The sequence below is a fragment of the Nomascus leucogenys genome, chromosome 18, assembly GCF_006542625.1.
Source record: "Nomascus leucogenys isolate Asia chromosome 18, Asia_NLE_v1, whole genome shotgun sequence".
Taxonomy (NCBI): domain Eukaryota; kingdom Metazoa; phylum Chordata; class Mammalia; order Primates; family Hylobatidae; genus Nomascus; species Nomascus leucogenys.
The window spans coordinates 3,166,406-3,186,674 of NC_044398.1; the positions used below are offsets into that span (position 1 = coordinate 3,166,406).

General features: G+C 41.7%; 2 protein-coding genes across 5 annotated transcripts in view; one reads left to right on the forward strand and one right to left on the reverse strand.

Annotated features, from left to right (window-relative positions):
• Positions 1-1,422: 1,422 nt before the first annotated feature.
• RWDD2A (RWD domain containing 2A) lies at positions 1,423-4,634 on the reverse strand. Of its 2 annotated transcripts, none has more exons than XM_003258281.3 (3): positions 4,504-4,634; positions 3,317-3,657; positions 1,423-2,365 (listed from the first exon to the last, which is right to left on the reverse strand). In XM_003258281.3, the coding sequence occupies exons 2-3, from the start codon at positions 3,515-3,517 to the stop codon at positions 1,688-1,690; spliced, it is 879 nt and encodes a 292-aa protein (XP_003258329.1). In that variant the 5' UTR covers positions 3,518-3,657; positions 4,504-4,634; the 3' UTR covers positions 1,423-1,687. The 2 variants fall into 2 exon arrangements, with proteins under 2 accessions (XP_003258329.1, XP_030654955.1); XM_030799095.1 differs by having other exon boundaries at positions 2,698-3,657; positions 4,504-4,590.
• A 19-nt stretch (positions 4,635-4,653) lies between these two features.
• PGM3 (phosphoglucomutase 3) overlaps positions 4,654-20,269 on the forward strand; it is a 28,986-nt gene continuing 13,370 nt past the window's right edge. For 2 of the 3 annotated variants that reach the window (XM_030799101.1, XM_003258279.2), the window contains exons 1-8: positions 4,654-4,768; positions 6,969-7,174; positions 9,186-9,370; positions 10,904-10,971; positions 15,297-15,430; positions 16,335-16,530; positions 18,293-18,450; positions 19,571-19,654. In XM_030799101.1, the coding sequence (XP_030654961.1) occupies positions 6,971-7,174; positions 9,186-9,370; positions 10,904-10,971; positions 15,297-15,430; positions 16,335-16,530; positions 18,293-18,450; positions 19,571-19,654 (1,029 nt within the window). In that variant the 5' untranslated portion in view covers positions 4,654-4,768; positions 6,969-6,970. Of the gene's footprint in view, positions 4,769-6,968; positions 7,175-9,185; positions 9,371-10,903; positions 10,972-15,296; positions 15,431-16,334; positions 16,531-18,292; positions 18,451-19,570; positions 19,655-20,269 lie in introns of those variants that run through there. The other variant, XM_030799102.1, reaches the window with a different exon arrangement.

Genomic DNA, 20,269 nt, shown 5'->3' on the forward strand with positions numbered 1-20,269 from the left:
GCCCACGGCGAGCCATGGGTTGAAGATCTGAGTTGTACCCGGAGAGGACACTCATTGTGACCTAAGAAGAAAGAGGCAGTACAAAGTGGACCCAGTTCTAAGACCTCCTGGGGATAGGGCCTCCTGGTCCATCATGTCCTCTCCGTAGCCCAAGGACACATCTGCATCCATGGCACAGAGGGTAAAACCAGACGGTAGTTTCACCATTAGTTCTGTAGGCTCCCCAGCACAAGCAGCACTGTCTGACATCTAACAGGATTTGTTCCTAAATCCCAGCACGCAGCTTTGGCATCTTGAGGGGACCCAGTAGGAGAATGGAATGCCTCCCGGGAAAGGGCAGCAGTAGCTGACTACGGAAACATGGAGAGCTGCAGAGGCTGCTCAAGATATCTCTTAGTATATGAGACTCGCAGAAATACTTGGGGAGGGATGGAGACCTGGTAATGAAAAGGTTTGGCAAGAGCTACTTAAATAGCGGTTTTTAATCAGTAAAATAAACTCTCATTTTGAAAAGCCTGGTGAAGCCTGTGGAGCTTGGAATTTTCAGAGGAGATGGCAGTAACATCACCAGACTGTAGAATTAGATTTTTTTTTTTTCCCCAATAAGGTAATGATGCAGATATCCACACTGGTCCCCTCAACAGTCTCTTGCCCTGTATAGTAATGCATACTGGCACACAGGCAAAGGTTGGATTGAAACAGAGGAATACTTTGTAGACAAGGAACCATGTATTTATCTTTTCTGGATAAGAATTAAACTAATACTGGTATCAGGATTGCTAGTATCATTAACTGATATAAACAGCCAGAACACATAGCATTGTGCGTCATCTTTTAACTCCTGGGACTTCATTTCTTTGAGTCCTTTGCCACTGCTATTAGGATCTAGTTATACTAAAACACTCGAAATAGGAGTTTAAAGTAAGAAATGAAGTAAATGGGCTGGGCGCGGTGGCTCACACCTGTAATCCGAGCACTTTGGAAGGCTGAGGCAGGCAGATCACGAGGTTAAGAGATCGAGACCATCCTGGCCAACATGATGAAACCCTGTCTCTACTAAAAATATAACAATTAGCTGGGCATGGTGGCGCACGCCTGTAGTCCCAGCTACTTGGGAGGCAGAGGGAGGAGAATCGCTTGAACCTGGGAAGCTGAGGATGCAGTGAGCCGAGATCACACCACTGCACTCCAGCCTGGCAACGAAGTGAGACTCCGTCTCAAAAAAGGAAGTAAACATGTCCTTCCTGTTCTCATTTTAAACTTGATTTAGATTTCCAATAATGAAAGACAAGTGGGTGTGTCACATGTGTGCTAGCAATGTGAAATAAATGCTATTCATATTTCTCAATTCATAATTGCAGTTGGATTTTTGATGTTAGTTATGGGCTTTGGATTCCTCTTCAATCAAATCAGCTTCACAAGTTAAATGGATTGTTTTTATTAATTTACAATGAAATAGTTTTTGAATGACTTAACACAAGAACCCGGAGATGACATCACAATTGCACTGTTACAAAGTTTAAAGGCCTATTCATTTCACTATCAGTTGAAATTCATTACCAGGTGAAAATTCTGGAGCTGAGTTTTGCACTGAGGATGCTACACAGCCACCAGCCTTTTTATTTTGGTCTTATTAACAGAAATACTGACTTAGTGAAATTACAAGCATAGGCCTCTTAATCGCTTTTTACGAGTCTGAACTTTTGCTTTCAATACCAAATAGTATCTGAAAAACATGCTCACTTTTGTGCTTCTTGAGAAATTCTAAGAACTGGCCCAGATTCATGTGATAGTCATTCCTTAATCCATAGTCACCATGAGCCTCAAGGAGTAATTCTTCAAAAGAATGGAAAAGGCGCAGGTCCTCACCATTTCCTTCTGTCTCCACGCTTTCAGCATGCTTACAGGAAATGTGCTTCCAATTGGGGTACCTAATTGTGTGCCAGAACTCCTCACAGTGCTCTTTGAAACCCTCCACACAGATTATACCAGGCTTTCCTGTCATGCAAAATCCAGTCACATCTAACCTTTTCCCAACATCCAAAATCTTTTTCCTTAGGTCCTGCTGATATATATGGTGACTGTAGATCCACATTCGGAGGAATGTGTTCTTGACTGGCTTTGCTTGTGTAGATGGTTCATATACAAGCTTTCTGTTCAGGAAATAAGATGCACTGTTGTCCTGTAGCCACTGGATTGCTGCACATACACAGAGCTCACCTGGATCAAAAGTCCCTATGTAAGAAGTGAGACCTTTGTTGAGAAGTAGCTGCTGATGTCTGTCAAGTTCAGATGACCGTCCAAACAGCTGCAATGCTACAAAGGGGTAGCTGTGAGGCATGGTCACTTGCAAATCAATTTTCACCTTAAAATGAAAATCAAATAGATTTAAATACCATAACATCACATAAGCTAGTTTATCAATAGCAACTGCATGATTTTGAGAAATGTTATTGCTACTATTAAGTGTCAGCTGTGTACCAGGTACTTTACATACACGATTGCTTCCTTTTATGCATTATTTCAATATTTATTGAACAACTACGTGTGCCAGGTGCCCTTGTGCTGCGATAAAAAAGTGACTAAGCCAGACACTATTTTTGCCCTTCATGAAGTCCAGGGCCTAGTGAAGGAGATACACATTAAACAAATAATTACATATAGCAAGTATTTAATTTCAATTGTGAAAAGCATTACCATGGAAAAGTGGAGGGTTCCATTGAAGTGTGTAACCAGCAGGACAGAATCCAGTCTGGAGAACCAGAAAGTCTCCTCTGAGGGAATGACAACTGAAGGATGAGTAGGAAATAGCTACAACAGTGGTTCTCAAATGCCCAGTCCACGTGTTACCTATGCTATGCTAATGTTGCTGGAGATAAATGGATCAGAAGACGGAGGTAAATTCATTTTTAGTCTTTAGATTTTTCCATCCGTATTTGCTTTCTGTGTTTTAGTGCCATCAAAAAATCCACTCATTCACTCCTTAAAAGACAGTTTTGTTACAGGAGATATTTAGATTTATGAAAATCATGATACATGTGAAAGGTAGTCCAACTGGATGGGTGAACAAAATAATAATGGCATAAGACTGCAAGATAGCTTCAATATAAACTCCAGGTATATTTGTCAAAAAGGTATGTATGTTCACATAAAATTAAAGATATTTACTGAAGACAATTTATAGAGCATTCCGTATCTTTCAAACAAGGAAATATGCACCTGGAATATTTCTATCTTTCCTTGACATAAAGCTCATGTTCTAGATGTTTCAGTTAAAAACCGGGCACCTGGCAAACACTTAAATCAGGGCACCTACCTTGGGCTCTTCAATCTGGAGAGTAATTACAAATTCGATTTTTGGTGGCAGCGCCTCCCTTGTGCCTTCCAAATACCTCTTTATATTTGTCAGGGCATTTACATCTTCAAGTTTTACTTCTCCTTGGTTAGGAAACATAGAAAACAGCATTTCCATCTCCAGTAGCTGAAGCTGAAGGCTTTCTTTCACCGAAGCAGACATGTTGCCTCGCAATCAGCCTGCCTGGAAACCTCACAAGGCCCAGGGACGCTGGGTTTGTCAGTGCCAGCCGGTGTCCAGCGAAATTTCCCGAAGGTCCCTTTACGTGGAAGCAATTCTGCAGGAACGCTTTGCACCGAGAGCTAGGGGCACAAAGCGGACACTTACACTCTTCTTTATTTCCTGACTCCAAAATCGAGTATGCACAACATCCTCTAAAACACTCCGTTAAAACCCACATTCTGCGTACCCGGGCTCCGGGCTCCCGCCTCCCGCACCCCGCACTAGATAGGGGGGAATCTGCACTTTCAACAGGTGTTTGGAATTGTCCCGCTGCAGGTGGCAGGCAGACACCTGCAGACGCTCTGCAAGCCTGAATTCTGGGAAAGGCTGGGGCTCGGGCTTGGGCGGAGCCAGAGGCTGCGGCGAGAGAGGCCGCAGTGCCAGCGGGATGAGCTCCGAGCTCCCCAGCGCCAGTCGCCACCCTTGGGTCCCGGACTCGCGGACCGCTCCCCCCGCCACACCGGGGTGCCTTTTCGCTTGGGCCGCATTCCAGAGCTCCGGACGTGTACGATTCACTGGACTCTGCCCCGAGGGACCCAGGATGAGGGTAGGGGGTGTCTCAGAGGTCATTAAATAAAAGATGTTTACAGTGAGCTGGGGGAAGGGGGTACCCGGGGAGACGGCGGCCGGAGAAGGCTTCCCAGCCTCAAAGGTTTGGGAGATGACCTCGACGTCGGACAGGGGGATGCGGGCCGCCGGCGGCGCTCACTGCGGGCGAGGTCTCCCTGTCGGAGGCCCAGCGACGGGGCTCATTCCCCACCCCCGCCCCTAGCCAAGACCACCGGGAACCCCGGCTTCCCAGGAACGCAGGGCCTGCCGCCCCCAGAGGCCCGGATTTGGAGGCGGAGGCTGCGCCTCCGTGGCCGCAGTACTCTGAGGACCCGCGACCCTCGGCCCCAACCCCCGGGCCACCGCGGGGACCTCACCCTTTCTAGTCATTCAATGGTAACAGCCCCAGACCCCGCTCGGAACCGCAGCCGCAGTTCCTCAGGCGCGAGCTGCGCGCGACCGGCGGCGAGGAGGGGGCGGGGCCGGCGCACAGTCCTCTGCCGTGATTGGCTACGGGGCGTGGCGACGAGCCGGAAGCCACGCAGAGCCACGTCTGCGGTTCTGAGGACTGGGTCTGGTTGCAGACGTTGTCGCTTGGGCGCTTCTCCGGTGCGTGTAGGTGAAGGGGGCTTCCTGACCGAGGTAAGCCGGGCCCCGAGACTGGGAGTTGAGAAGGGAGACTACCGGTCGGCAGGGGCTCGGTGGGAGCGAGACAGGTTAGATTCTCTGCCCGACAGAGGCGCTAGCGGTCTGGCGGGCGACTGACCGAGCGGCGGAGCGCGCGGGACACACCTACAGGCCCCTGCGCCCCGCGAGCGGGCTGGTCGGGCCGGGCCGCGGGTCTCCTGCCGGGGCTCTGGTACGTGGACCTAGGCGGGGACCTCAGGGTGGAGTGCCGGGAGTCACCCTTGTGCGGTGATTCGAGGGTAGGCGGGAGAGAGGCACCAAGGAGTTTTGAAGATTGAATGGAGAGGAGGGGGATACTCTTAACTTTTTGCGCGGACGCTGGGTTTGGCAAATATGCTTTCAATAAAGGCATTCGCAGACGCATTGAAAGTAGTTGTAGGGCCTAAAACCCATGAAGGGATGAACTCATATTATCTGGACCTTTTTTTTTTTTAATGGCTTTTTGGAGTTAACAGGACTGGTTTACACCCTTATGAATAATCATGACACATAACTGACTGCTCAGTTTTTACAAATATGTATTCATCATTAGGAAAGAGATTTGATGACTGTCTTGAACTAAATTAGCTTACTGAATGCCAGCTTTTTCCAACTGGACAAAAGCAAGTATTTTTCACCATTTCTTGTAAGTTCTGTTCGTTGAAGCAATGAAGGACAATAAAGAAAACAAAATTCTGAGGCTAGCAGCTGGGGGACTGCTCCTCGTCCCTGGGCTAATTGGGAATTAATTGACCCAGGAAATGTAGTATATGGACTATTGAAGGAAAACTACTGACTGAGGTTGGAAACCCCAAGTTCCACTTAGTGGGAGTATCCCAGAGAAAGCAGTATTAGTGGGCTAAGGGCCGATTTTTTGTTGTCGTCGTTTGTTTGTTTTGAGACGGAGTCTCACCCTGTCGCCCACCCTGGAGTGCAGTGGCGCGATCTCGGCTCACTGCGACCTCCACCTCCCAGGTTCAAGCGATTCTCCTGCCTCAGCCTCCTGAGTAGCTGGGACTACAGGCGCTCGCCACCACGCCAGGCTGCTTTTTGTATTTTTAGTAGAGACGGGGGTTTCACCATGTTGGTCAGGCTGGTCTTGAACTCCTGACCTCGTGATCCGCCTACCTTGGCCTCCCAAAATGCTGGGATTACAGGCGTGAGCCACTGCACCTGGCCTGTTTTTTTTTTTTTTTTTTGGAGACAGAGTCTCCTTTTGTCACCCAGGCTGGAGTGCAGTGGTGCGATCTCGGCTCACTGCAACCTCCGCCTCCCGGGTTCAAGAGATTCTCCTGCTTCAGCCTCCCGAGTAGCTGGGATTACAGGCGCCCGCCAACACGCCCGACTAATTTTTTTGTATTTTTAGTAAAGAGGCGTTTTCCCCATGTTGGCCAGGCTGGTTTCAAACTCCTGACCTCAGGTGATCCGCCTGCCTTGGCCTTTCAAAGTGCTAAGATTACAGGCGTGAGCCACCGCTCCCGGCCGATGTTTTATTTTTAAAAGTAAAGGAAAAAGGTGGCATTCTTTCGGAAGAAGCTATTGCTAGTTTTAGAGCAACATCTTAGAAGGGTGTCCTGATTGTTCTTAGCAAATGGAAAAAGATCTGGGTAGTCTTGGAGAAGAAACTGTTGCCTTTTGCTTTTCCTTTAAGAATATATCTCTGTAGTTTGGGAGAAATAGCAAAAGAACCACAAAGATTTCTCAGATATTTGAGGATATATAGTTTCAGTCCACTCAAGAATCTGACTTTAGGCCTCAATCCGTCACCAGCTATCTATGTTAATTTAGGTTAGTTTCCCTTTTTGTAAAATGCAATGATCTTTGAGCTCATTGGAGTCTCTGAATAGGTGTAAAATCTTCATTTTAGTTGAGATGGACCAATTTAAGTGTGCCCGGGGTCCAGGAATAGTCCTGGAGCTAAAATGGGAGGAGTGTGGGGACAATCTGATATCTGCCCTGAGTCTGCCCAGGAGTGGACAATCCAAGTTGGACAACATCCTCTAGGTAATTCTAACCCACAGGACTTACTCTCCTGCCCATTGCTCTGTCAAACAGAGGGTTCTCTGAGGAGGTTCAGAATGAGACAGACGTATTCGTTTGGGGTGGCAGTTTTTGAAGCAAATGGTTCTTGAGAAATTACGTGTTATGCCTGAAACAGTATTTCTTAATTTTGTAGACATGGATTTAGGTGCTATTACAAAATACTCAGCATTACATGCCAAGCCCAATGGACTGATCCTTCAATACGGGACTGCTGGATTTCGAACGAAGGCAGAACATCTTGATCATGTCATGTTTCGCATGGGGTTATTAGCTGTCCTGAGGTCAAAACAGACAAAATCCACTATAGGAGTCATGGTGACAGCGTCCCACAATCCTGAGGTAATGGGTTTAGTGCCCTGATAAAGCAGACCATTATTTACAAGACCAAGCCTTAGTGTCTGAGCAATTTGACCTAAAGTACAAATTCTAATTCTAGGAATGTGCCTTCTCATTTATATGTGCTTTGGATGTGAAACAACTTTTTTTTTTAAGAGCATGATCATTAAGCTCATGATTCTTAAGGGTGTGGAAAGAATGAAAAGATACTGTCATTTTTTGGAGTGTCCATATTAGAGAAATAACAATGTCCTTCCAAATTTATTGATTTCAGACATTTTCAGTAATTGAAAATTGTTTCCTTTGCTAACTTAGCAGTGATTAAAGATATTGGGGATGGGTGGGGAAGGGTAAAGATTTGAAAAGAAACATTTTGAACATTTTCAGACAGGTTTTTATAGCTCGGCAATAATTTCTTGTTCTGAATGAACAAACAGGTGAGCTTTGGAAGAATATTGATGACGCCTGATGGTTCTAGTCTTTGTGACAGTTAGATTTTAATCAAAGTATTCTTTTTGACACAATTATTTTTTCAGCTTTATTGAGGTGTAAGTGATAAATAAAAATTATATATATTCAAGTCATACAACACCATGTTTTGATATATGTACACACTGTGAAATGATTACCACTATCAGGCTAATTAACATATCCATTACCTCACATAGTTACCTTGTTTTGTGGTGAGAATACTTAAGATGTACTCTCAACACATTTTCAATATATATTATTATGAACTATAGTCACCATGCTGTATGTTAGTCTTCCAGAACTTATTCATCTTATAACTGCAAGTTTATGCCCATTGGCCAGCATCTCCCCATTTCCCTTACCCTCTAGCTGCCACCGTACTACTCTCTGTTTCTATGAGTTCCACTTTTTTACATAACACATGTATGTTATGAGCCTGCAGTATTTGTCTTCATGTGTCTGGCTTATTTAACTTAGCATAATGTCTTCCAGATTAAACCATGATGCGAACGGCAGTATTTCTTTTTTAAGGCTGAATAATATTCTATTGTGTATATATACCACATTTTCTTCATCCATTTATCTGTTTATGAGCACTTAGGTTGTTTCCATATCTTAGCCAACCTCTTGACACAATGTAGTTATTCTTTATTATGTATAGACTATTAATACAGGGTTTGAATAACATGCTTCTATTTGATTGCTGGGGCTGTGGGATTTTTGCCTTTGTAGCTAAATCAGCAGCAAGTTAGAGTGGTGTAGGTCTGTGAAGGATTGTAACCTCCTCTTCCCCCAAACAAGGGCATTGCTTGTCCAAATATGTGATCACTATAAATGTGTAAATGTCTAAATATGTAAGTCACCATAATTGATTGACCGATTGACTTCTAGGAAGAGCCCCACATTTATTGCTAGTTCCAGAGGCACTTCTCAAAACGATTCTCTTTTCTTTCAGGTGACATTCACTGTGAACTACACTTTTTTCCACGAATTTGAGCAGAACAGTGTTGGGAGGCAGTGTTCAGTTTCTGTCCTACCCGCTGGTTGACAAGCTGGCTGTGTGTTCTTGGAGTTCCGAGTCATAGTGAGAAGGATCTCTGTGTGCCCTTATTCTGCTCCACTTGTACCCTAGTCAGTTTATTGATAGCGGATGCACAGATCACAGCCTTTTACAGAGGCTAGTGTGGCACAGTGTTTTTAGGCGAGTACGATAGACTTGCTGTTTTAGTATCAGTACTGACGTTTGTTAGCTGTATGATCGTAAGCAAATTACCTAACCTCTCTGAAGTTCAGTTTTCTCAAAGTAAGATTGGAGTAAAAATAGGATTATTAGTTTAATTGATTTATGTGTGTCACAAGGATTTAATGAGGTTATATATATATAAAATACCTAATCCAGGGTCCAGTATTAGTATTTGGTGTTTATTGTTGAAGCTGCGCAGCCGTCACTGTCTTTGGTTGAAGGGAAACGGCTTTTGAGTTCTGTTCTCAACTTAGCCTCATGAGTATGCACAGATTGCTTATTGTTTGTTTTTCTTTCAAGGAAGACAATGGTGTAAAATTGGTTGATCCTTTGGGTGAAATGTTGGCACCATCCTGGGAGGAACATGCCACCTGTTTAGCAAATGCTGAGGAACAAGATATGCAGAGAGTGCTTATTGACATCAGCGAGAAAGAAGCTGTGAATCTGCAACAAGATGCCTTCGTAGTTATTGGTAGAGATACGAGGTGATGATAAGAGTTACTGATAAAAAAAAAAAAAAAGCTTTGGGAACGTGATATAAACAATTGTATCAGTTTTAATCCAAGACAAATGGAAAGAAGTAGAGTGGAACTACCCTGAGTTGCATGTCTGCCTGCCTGGCCTTTTTAGGATAGCGAAGTCACTGCTGCAGCTTGGGGCTTGGAGTCTGACCCTGCTTGGAAACCCTACTCCAAAACCCAAGCTGCAGAATAATGGATGTGAAATACTTCCTGACACAAGAGAAGCGCTCAATAAATGTCTCCCACCCCCTCTGTGGGTTTATTTGTTTTTCCCTACAGAGTCAACACATGATTTGAACTCATTATTTTTAAAGATTTACTTTGTAATCTGTGTTGTTATTGTTTCAAATATTTATATCATTTTCCCATGCTGGAACTCACTGTCAACTACAGTATTATTTTCCACATAGTTCTATTTTGCACCTTTTGCCTTTCTTTACAAAAATGTCTTTTTGTAAAATATTAGATGAAAAGTGTACTTTGCAACAGTAGCATTTCCTTTTGCATAAGATCTGGTTTTAACCCGAGATTATTTCAAAAGGAAATTTCTACTCAATCTCCAATACCTGGACTGGTTTTTTTACCCCGTTGTGTTACCAGAGGGTTTTCCGAATACCCATGATGGTAGCAGAGTGACTTATGTTCTGAAGTAAATTATCCCGCTACAGTAAAGCCATCCCACATGTATTTGGTTCTTAACTATTAACTAATCCAAGTGATGAAACATCTTTTCCTACAAGGCAGTTTTTTTGTTTTTTTTAATTTTTTTGAGACGGAGTCTCGCTCTGACACCAGGCTGGAGTGCAGTGGCACAGTCTTGGCTCATTGCACCTTCCGCCTCCCAGGGTCAAGCGATTCTCCTGCCTCAGCCTCCTGAGTAGCTGGGACTACAGGTGTGTGCCACCACGCCCAGCTAATTTTTGTATTTTTAGTAGAGATGGGGTTTCACCATGTTGGCCAGGATGGTCTCGATCTCGTGATCCACCCGCCTCGGCCTCCCAAAGTGCTGGGATTACAGGTGTGAGCCACTGTGCCTGGCCAAGGCAGTTTTGTAGTCTGTTTTATTTTCAGATAGATAATTTGTTCTGACTTTGCAAAATGGAAAACAGGTTCTATATCCTTGGTGGCTTAATACAAGTACTGTCTTATACACACTGTGTATATTCAGTGTTTATTGTTACTGTTCTTAAGAGTTCAGACATGTTGCTGTGGTCAAACTTTAAAAGGTATTCGGGTATGCTGTGGTTAGAGTGTCCTCTATATCTATTTTATAAATTCATTTAAAAGCCAAAATTTTTCCTAGAACTAGACTGTGAAAGGCTACTGGAAAATGCTTATAATTTACCAGTTATCTTCAGAGTTTATAGCTTTCAGTTCAGATACCAGGAACTTACTATTTTGAAATTTGTAGCAGGTAATTTTTGCATTTGCTTGCAGAACCAGCAACCCTGCCAGTTTCAGAGTGGGATATATTATTTTCTTCCTTTTCTTTTCTAGGCCCAGCAGTGAGAAACTTTCACAATCCGTAATAGATGGTGTGACTGTTCTAGGAGGTCAATTCCATGGTATGTAGTTATCCTGAGTTGGAAATTAATCTTTAAAAAACTTTAATTTACAAAAGTAATGTATATTTATTTAGAAAAGTTTGAAAATGCAGACGAACAAAAAATGTTTAAAAAATGAACTCCTAGATACAAAATACTAACTTTAAAAAATAACCTTCCAGGTCGTTTCTGGGCAGGCATGTTTTGTCTTACCTATGGTAGTACTATAGGAGATTATAGCTGGGAAATTCTGAACTAATACAACTTCCTTTACTTTGGTAAGACTGAATTTCCTCAAATAAAAACGTTTTTAAGTACTTGAAGATGATCATTCTGGGGAACTTTTGTCAATATTAGGTCTTCCCTAATAGCTGGTCTCCTGTGAAATCAGCTGTTACCTGTCAAGTAGTGATGGGAAATATTTTTGACAGGTGGTTCTTTATGTTATATCAAATGACAGAAAATTAAGTGAAACAAAACAGACTAGGATCCCCTTCTCACATTGTGTCTGTTGTGAAGGCACTGCCGCCACCATGTTTTGAGGTTAATATTTTCCTGGTGTGAGATCTTTCTCATTAAAACAAACATCTACTCTTGACCTTTGAACCCTCCTCTCGAGTTCCGACTGTGTTCCCTTCCTGCACGGTCAGTCTGGCCTGTGCTGAGGGCTAGCTCTGCTTACCTTCTCTGTTTCCTCCTCTTCTGTCATTCTTCAGTCTTCTGCAGGTGAGTCTCTATCCTTACCTCTCCTTGAAATAAATGTCTCCCCAGCCCACCCCTGACATCCATCTGCATTGTTATTGCCAAATCTGGTGGATATTGTAAAGTAGGGATTCTTAACCAGGGACCTCTGTGGCATGTCTGGGAAAGCTGCAGAGGACCTGTGGACCTCATGATAACTATGTACAGAGTGTTGCCGGCACAAGCACTTCCCAGGGAGTGCATGCATACCTCTCCTCAGATACTCAGAGGGGGCTGTGATCTAAAAATAATTTTAATAATTTATGCGTTAAAGGTCTTACAGTTGAAGTCTTTGTAGCTTTCCATAATGTTAAAGCTCTTTCTTTGAGCTTCCACTTGCTTGGCCACTGTTCCATATTGGTCTTCTCTGTTGGCTCCTCTTCTGTCTCTTTTGGGGAGGGCATTCCTCGGGACCCTCTTTCCTTCTACGTGATTTCTGAATGATTATCTCTACTGCCATAGCTTAAGCTCCCTTTTTTCATTCATTCATTTATTTATTTATTTATTGTTTGTTTGTTTGTTTGAGATGGAGTCTCACTTTGTCGCCAGGCTGGAGTGCAGTGGCTCGATCTTGGCTCGCTGCAACCTCTGACTCCCTGGTTCAAGCGATTCTCCTGCCTCAGCCTCCCGAGTAGCTGGGATTACAGGCACACGCCACCAAAACTGGATAATTTTTGTATTAGTAGAGACAGGGTTTCATCATGTTGGCCAGACTGGTCTCAATCTCCTGACCTTGTGATCCACCTGCCTCAGCCTCCCAAAGTGCTTGGATTACAGGCATGAGCCACCGTGCCCAGCCTCATTCATTTGTTAATTCATCAAACATGTTTTACTACTTGCTGTGTACATCCCTCTAGTAGTCTATTTCTGTTTCACTGTGTATCACAACCCACAGTAAGAAACTCATTATGTGTCATGACATGTCAATGTGTGCTTGTGTGTATAACTGAAATAATAGTTTCAATAAACAATGCTCATCCATCCTACATGACATGCAATCATCTGTTTAAAATGCACAAATGCTGGTTGTGTCTCACTAAGTAAATTCCATGGCCCATTGGCAGGCTGTGGTCTGCAATTTGTAAAGCATTGGTCTGAGTGGTGTCTTCCCTTAGGTGGCCTGTTTCTGTCTCATGTTCACCCTGCCCCAAACTGTATTCTTTCTGTCATCCCCAGCATGGTTGTCTTTTTCAGCATTTTCATTCTATCGATAGAACCATCACTCTTCTAGTGTTTTAGTCTACAAAAGTTGAGAGTAATTTTTTTAACCTTTCCTTCATTTCTCTCTTTGGCTTAGCGTATTTCAGTAAATGAAAAAAGGTTAATGTAGCTGCAACATAGGGAGAATGGGGGCTAGGAGAAGAGAGTAGGGAGGTAATGTGGGGCTAACTTATACAAATCTTGGAGGTCATGTGAAGAACTTGGGCTCTATTCCAGATGCAATGGCAATGGGACTCCATTGAAGGATTTTATGCAAGAGAGTGCTATGATCACATTTTCATTTAAGCCAATCCCTCTGTTTGTCGTAGAGAGAAGGGAAAGGAAAGTTGTAAGAAAGGGAAACAGACCAGCTAGGCCACTCTTGAAAAATTAGTATTGCATTCAAAGGATTTTGTGATATGTGGGGAGAACAGAACTGTGAAGAACACATTCCAGGTTTCTGAGTTGATGTGTTGGATAGATAATGCTTTTCTTTTTTTTTTTTTTTTTTTTGAGACGGAGTCTCGCTCTGTCGCCCAGGCTGGAGTGCAGTGGCACGATCTCGGCTCACTGCAAGCTCCACCTTCCGGGTTCACGCCATTCTCCTGCCTCAGCCTCCCGAGTAGCTGGGATTACAGGCGCCCGCCACCACGCCCGGCTAATTTTTTGTATTTTTTAGTAGAGACGGGGTTTCACCGTGGTCTCACCGTGGTCTCGATCTCCTGACCTCGTGATCCGCCCGCCTTGGCCTCCCAAAGTGCTGGGATTACAAGCGTGAGCCACCGCGCCCGGCCTAGATAATGCTTTTCATTGGGTATATATATAGCAAATGTTTATTTGGTAATTTTGGTATTGGTCACAAAATTATTTTGTTTCTTCCTTTAGCATGTTTTTTAGAATAATGGGTTCCTCTAGTAAACACTTCATTAAACTAATCTAAGCTCTTATTTGTATTTTTTGAGCTTCTCCATCTCCTCCATCATTATACCAGAGCTAAAGTTGCCTTCATAAGGTATCATTTCTGTTAAATAACTTAAGGGCTGAAGAATTTAAAGTGACTCCTTTTTGCCTCCAGTCAAATTCTTGTTTGAGGTTCAGGTCCAACTGACGGGTTTAGTCACTGAGTATTTACTTATTGGTTACTGGTCCATCTTTGCTATCCATTTTTCTTTTTTTTTTGCTCATGGTGCTTTTCTTATATGTTAGCTATGTTTAACTGTAAGCTGGTTTTCAGTTTTTTTTTGAAAATTATGGGATGTTTTTGAGGTTTACAAGAAAGTATAGTCCTTTGGTAAAATTTAGTCTTTGGCTTCTGCTGGGTACCTGGGGCACTGGCTGGGTTCACTTTAAATTGATTCATGACAGACCGGGCATGGTGACTCACGCCTGTAATCCCAGCATTTTGGGAGGCTGAGGTGGGTGGATCATTTGAGGTCAGGAGTTTGAGATCAGTCTGGCCAACATGATGAAACCCTGTCTCTACTAAAAATACAAAAATTAGCCGGGCATGGTGGTAGGCGCCTGTAATCCCAGCTACTTGGCAGGAGAATCACTTGAGGCTGGGAGGTGGAGGTTGTAGTGAGGTGAGATTGCGCCATTGCACTCCAGCCTGAGCGATATGGTGAAACTCTGTTTCAAAAAAAAAAAAAAACTCAGGACAAAGTTCCTTTGGACTCCTGTGGTTACGTATGTTTGGGCAGGAAGTCCATGCAATGGCCTGTGCTTGGTAACAGCTCTTCAAGAATGGGTTTTCCCCTCTTCCCTGCTCAGTGTTAAGATAACTGTCCTGGGAGTGGTGACATGGGGTGATTAATTTCTGACTCATCCTTGCACTGAAGGTATAGTTCTTTGGGATTTCAACTTCATGAGAGTCTGGTCTTCCACTGGGTTCTGCATCTTAGATCAGCATGGGCTTTTTTTGCTCTGAAAACCGTAGCTCAATTTCTAGTTTAGAGGAATAACTTCAGGACAAAACTGGCTTCTGAACTAGCTTAGATCTTCGAGTTCTTGCCTTAAGGTATGTTTTGGCCTGATAATTCTGTAACTTGTCAGCACTGTAGTTCTTTTTAAAAGGAGATTTTTGTCTTTTATCTAGCATTTTGGTTGTTTCCAGGAGGATGATTCATCTGAATTATGTAGTTTGCAATGTTACTGGAAACAGAACTCAATTATTACTTGTCTATGTTGCTTTATATTTACATTGTTACCTGTTTATATGTAATGATTGGTTTTTTGGCTTCTTATAGTCATTTATATTTCTTTTTAAGATCATTTTTATGTTTTTTAAGATGTCTGAGATGACACAAAAGGATTCGTCACCCTGAAATTCCTACGCATGAATGCATTTAAACTTTTTTCTCTTTGTTAAGAAATGCGGTGAATTGCTTTTTGTATTTCTATGACAGATTATGGCTTGTTAACAACACCCCAGCTGCACTACATGGTGTATTGTCGAAACACGGGTGGCCGATATGGAAAGGCAACTATAGAAGGTTATTACCAGAAACTCTCTAAGGCTTTTGTGGAACTCACCAAACAGGTGAAAAGTTTATTGAACATGGTTAGAGTTAAACAAATGAATAAAGAACATAGTCTCCTGAACAAATTATCCTGTTTGTCATGCCCTCTCTTTCCTTTTCCAAAGATGCTGCATATCTCCTTTTTTGTTTTTCTCTAGGGCCACACAAGGTTCAGGTCTGTGTATCCTGTTAACTTACATTGGCGTTTACTTGGCAAAGCACGTAGTACATTCTGAGACCCTTTGGGGAAGAAAACGTGGTGGGGGTCTTGACGATGGTATCATAAGTATTCATTCAGATGATTTGATCTTAGTTAATGTAGGTGCTGTTGGCTTAATACCTGAGGCATCTACTATTGAGATTTTCTTCTAGGTATATTGGCTTGTTAAATGTGGAGAGATTTGAGCAGTATCATTCATTTGATCAACAAATATTGAGTGTATGTCCTTACCAGGCACAATTAACTAAAAGCCCTTGCTCTCATAGAGCTTATAATTTGGGGTGAGGATAGCTGGGAGAGGAGACAATTAGAAAACAAATCTGCCTGATGATGATGTCACATACTATAAAAAGAATGACATGTCATTACTGCCCATTTGTCTGTGTGCTTATTCTTGCATTTGAATGGCTGCCTTGTAATATTACTTTTAAGAGACCCTGTTAATTGAGACTAAATTCTAATAAAGCTCTATGCTATAAGTTGTTCAATTAGCAAAACTGTTCTATTGTTCCAGGTGTTTTCAAATTTTACTTTAGTGTTTTATAATTTAAAAAATTGAAAACAATTATAATTAATGGAACTTAAAAATTAAAATGGATGAGTTAACTGAATATTTACATATGCACATATGTATATATGCTTTATATTTCACATTTATTTTTATAACTTGAAATTTTTCTTCCATGTGTCTTTTTCCTTTGTAGGCTTCCTGCAGTGGAGATGAATACAGATCACTTAAGGTCGACTGTGCAAACGGCATAGGGGCCCTGAAGCTAAGGGAAATGGAACACTACTTCTCACAGGGCCTGTCAGTTCAGCTGTTTAATGATGGGTCCAAGGGGAAACTCAATCATTTATGTGGAGCTGACTTTGTGAAAAGTCATCAGAAACCTCCACAGGGTATGTCGTACTAGCACTGTAAAAATTTGTTTTTAATGCTCTTTGAAGCCAATCTCACTTACAAACTAAGGTGGTAAAGTGAGTTAAGAATCTTGCAGCTAGTCCTGGCTCTGCCACATTTAGACATTGAGAAATCTTCCCACTCTCAGAGCCATTGAAACATGGTCTGCTCTCTCTGCCTGTAAATCACACCACTCCTCATAGTCTACAGGAAATCAGGTGGGGAAAACAAAGTCAGGAAATGGCATTCTAGAGCAGTGGTTCTCAAACTGGCATGCGTCAGAATCACTTTGAGGGCTTGTTAGCACACAGATTCCTGGGCTCCACTTCTGAGTTTCTGGAGGTCTGGCATAGGATTTGCATATGATAGAAATTTGCATTTCTATCAAGTTTGCAGGCTTTGTTCACAGTGCTTGTCTGGGGATCCCTTTTTGAGAATCACAGATCTAGAGGGGAGCATAGTAAGTATTATTAGATACCTTATCTAAATTAAATATACTATGGAAAGCAAATGTAACTCTGCTTATACAGTTGTTAGCAATCAGTGTTTTCCACTCAGTGCAGAATAGGAGGAAGACTTTTCTTCAGATTTTAGTTATAGTAAGAGGTGTTGTGGATTTATCTGCATTATAGACCCTATATTATTTGCTTAGGCCAAACCTGACTCGCAGATATGTTTTGTTTGGCCGGCTGCATTTGTGTGTTTGTCTGTGTGCCACTGTTTAAAAATTCCGTGACTTCTCATATATTGGAATCTCTAGCATCTCTTTACCAAAATCAGAAAATGTTCACACATGGCATTAGTCCACTGCAGTCAGATAGATGCTGCCCCCCCTTAAATAGGACATGCATTCTAGAAGTCTACAGACATCATCCAGTTGCCTCATTCATTCATGTTATTATGCCTTACTTAGTAAGCATTTAAAATGTCAGTGTAGTTAACCAATTTGAGCTCCTTTTCATTGAATTGCTTATTTTGACATTTACTTGCCAGTTCAGTTCTGCCACTTATTTATCCATTTATTAAATACTGAGCTCTTACTCTCTATGCTCTAGGCTTTGGGACTACAGTATGAACAAAACCGTGGTCCTTGCTTTCCTGAAGCTTGCATCATGTGCTTTCATCAATCTTATGATCCCATTCCTGACAAAAGCCTTTTACTTCTTAGTTGTCTCATGTTGGATTTGTCACTCTGCTGCTGTCATGGCTAAGGAATAGCCAAATTTTCTAATAAATTTGATGTGACAATTGCTGAGATTTCAGCAACTTTATGTAAATTTCACAGGCCAGTTATCTCTCAAAGTTATAATTCTTTGCTCTTAATTACCAGTGTTTCTTTTTATTGGTGGTATGAACAAATAAAAATCATTTCTGTTAGAATTAAAGCACATACATCATCTAGTGCTGATTATTTTTTCTATGTAAAGGAGATCACGGTCCTAGGTAAATTACATTCAGAAATACATGTAGCTTTCAAAAAACCTTTATGGGAGTCTAGCCAAACCAACCTGCTTATAAAATGGAATTTTATGGTAGTATTATAGCAAATTTCAGCATAGATTTTGAATGCTCCTTTTTTCACTTTGCAGTGAAAGAATTTGACCTGTAAAAACCACTAATAAACTATGTACTATTTAAAGATTATATGCTATTTAAGATTAAGACATTGATTTTTAGGTGGATAATTTTAAGAGAAAATTCTAAAACTCTTTATAATAAATTCTTAGACTGAAATGCATGTTAAATTATCCTGTGTGCTAGGAATGGAAATGAAGTCCAATGAAAGATGCTGTTCTTTTGATGGAGATGCAGACAGAATTGTTTATTACTACCATGATGCAGATGGCCACTTTCATCTCATAGATGGAGACAAGATAGCAACGTTAATTAGCAGTTTCCTTAAGGAGCTCCTGGTGGAGGTATGGTGGGGGGACTGGCTACCCTCTAAAACAAGACCTAGTAGTGAAATAGTTCCATATTTTACAATCATTTGTCAGAAGGGCACAATTTATGACTAATTCTTTACATTAGTGGGACCCTCTAAAACAAGACTTAGTAGTGAAATAGTGCCATATTTTACAATCATTTGTCAGAAGGGCACAATGTATGACAAATTCTTTACATTAGTGGGCAGAAAATTTAAAAAAGAGTGGTAATACCCAGTCATTTGAACATTTGAGGCATTGGCTTTGGAACCTGAAGGTACTCTTTTCCTCCTTATACTGGCTGAGTTTGTGATTTGAAGCTTTAGGAAGTTTTGCTTCCATCATAATTGAAACTTTGATGACAGTTCTGTGGTCACTCCATAAAAGCCCTAAATTCTAATAGGAAATCTCATCATCTGATATATTAACTGATTATGATAAGCTTAGTAATGTGAGATTTGTTTCATTTTGCTATTTTAGAAATAAATCTCAGGCTAGCTTTAAGTACACAATGTAACTGGAAATTATTATAATCTGGAAAAAGCATACTTTAAGAATTCAATAGATACTTTTTGGTTTTTTTTTTTGAGACAGTGTTGCTCTGTCGCCCAGGCTGGAGTGCAGGGGCGCGATCTCGGCTCATTGCAACCTCTGCCTCCTGGGCTCAAGCAATTCTTCTGCCTCAGCCTCCCAAGTGGCTGGGATTACAGATGCACGCCACCACACCTGGCTAATTTTTGTATTTTTAGTAGAGACGGGGTTTCACCATGTTGGCCAGGCTGGTCTCGAACTCTTGACTTCAGGTGATCCACCCACCTTGGCCTCCCAAAGTGCTGGGATTACAGGCGTGAGCCACCGTGCCTGGCCAGATACTTTTATTTAAAAAATTAAAGAGGTGAAGATCAGGAGATACAGGCTTCTTAAAAGAGGAATTCTCATATAATTGCTTTAAATAGTGTTCAAATGTATTTTAGGCTTTTTTCCTGGCATACATGTAAATTTGCAGTCAGACATTTATGGCATAAACTAAGGCACAACTGAACTGGCTCTCATTATATTTGTTTTTGTAGACCATACTTTTGATGGCAAGTTAAGTATCATTGTTTTTGTCTAGATTGGAGAAAGTTTGAATATTGGTGTTGTACAAACTGCATATGCAAATGGAAGTTCAACACGGTATCTTGAAGAAGTTATGAAGGTATTGAACCATTTTTGTTTTCTGGTAGTTTCTTAATTAAGATCATGTTTCTGTGAGGAAGATACTGCCCTCATAAAAGTGATTATGTTGTAGTGCATGAAGCTGAGCTGCTGTTCATGTAAAGGTAAAAAGAAATAAATAAGAAAAAATTTAGTTGTCCTTGATGAATAAAGGAAAACTTCTTTCCTTCCTTTTCTTGGAGGTTTCCTTTAGAAAACTTGGAATTCTTTCTCTGTGCCTTTGTAATGAACGTAAATCTTTCTGAAGGCCTAATAAGCCAGTTTTACAGCTCAGGAATATTTTTCTTTAAGGGCCTAGAGTCACCAATTTCAAATATAAACATCAAGGAAGATAGCTCACCTATCTCCCAGCCTCAGGAGAGTTTAACTTAAGGGTTTGCGTCCAATTTGTAACTATCCACCTGTCACAGAGGTATGAAAAGTTTTATTACTCCTTAGAGAAGGGCAGTTAACACAGGTGGCCATCCCTATTACCAAGTAAGTTTAGGATAAACCATGTGTGTGACAAATGGTGTTGTCAAGTTTTCCTATTTGAGGACTAATGTTAAAGAAAAAATAATTCATGACACTTGTTAAAATGGTAAGGCAGACTTGA

What these genes read in the sequence shown, in the direction of transcription:
- RWDD2A (XM_003258281.3), bottom strand. Translation starts at nt 3,517, where the DNA reads ATGTCTGCTTCGGTGAAAGAAAGCCTTCAGCTTCAGCTACTGGAGATG. An exon ending in TCCAGATTGAAGAGCCCAAG is followed by an intron (nt 2,366 to 3,316) that starts GTAGGTGCCCTG and finishes TTTCATTTTAAG; the next exon opens with GTGAAAATTGATTTGCAAGT.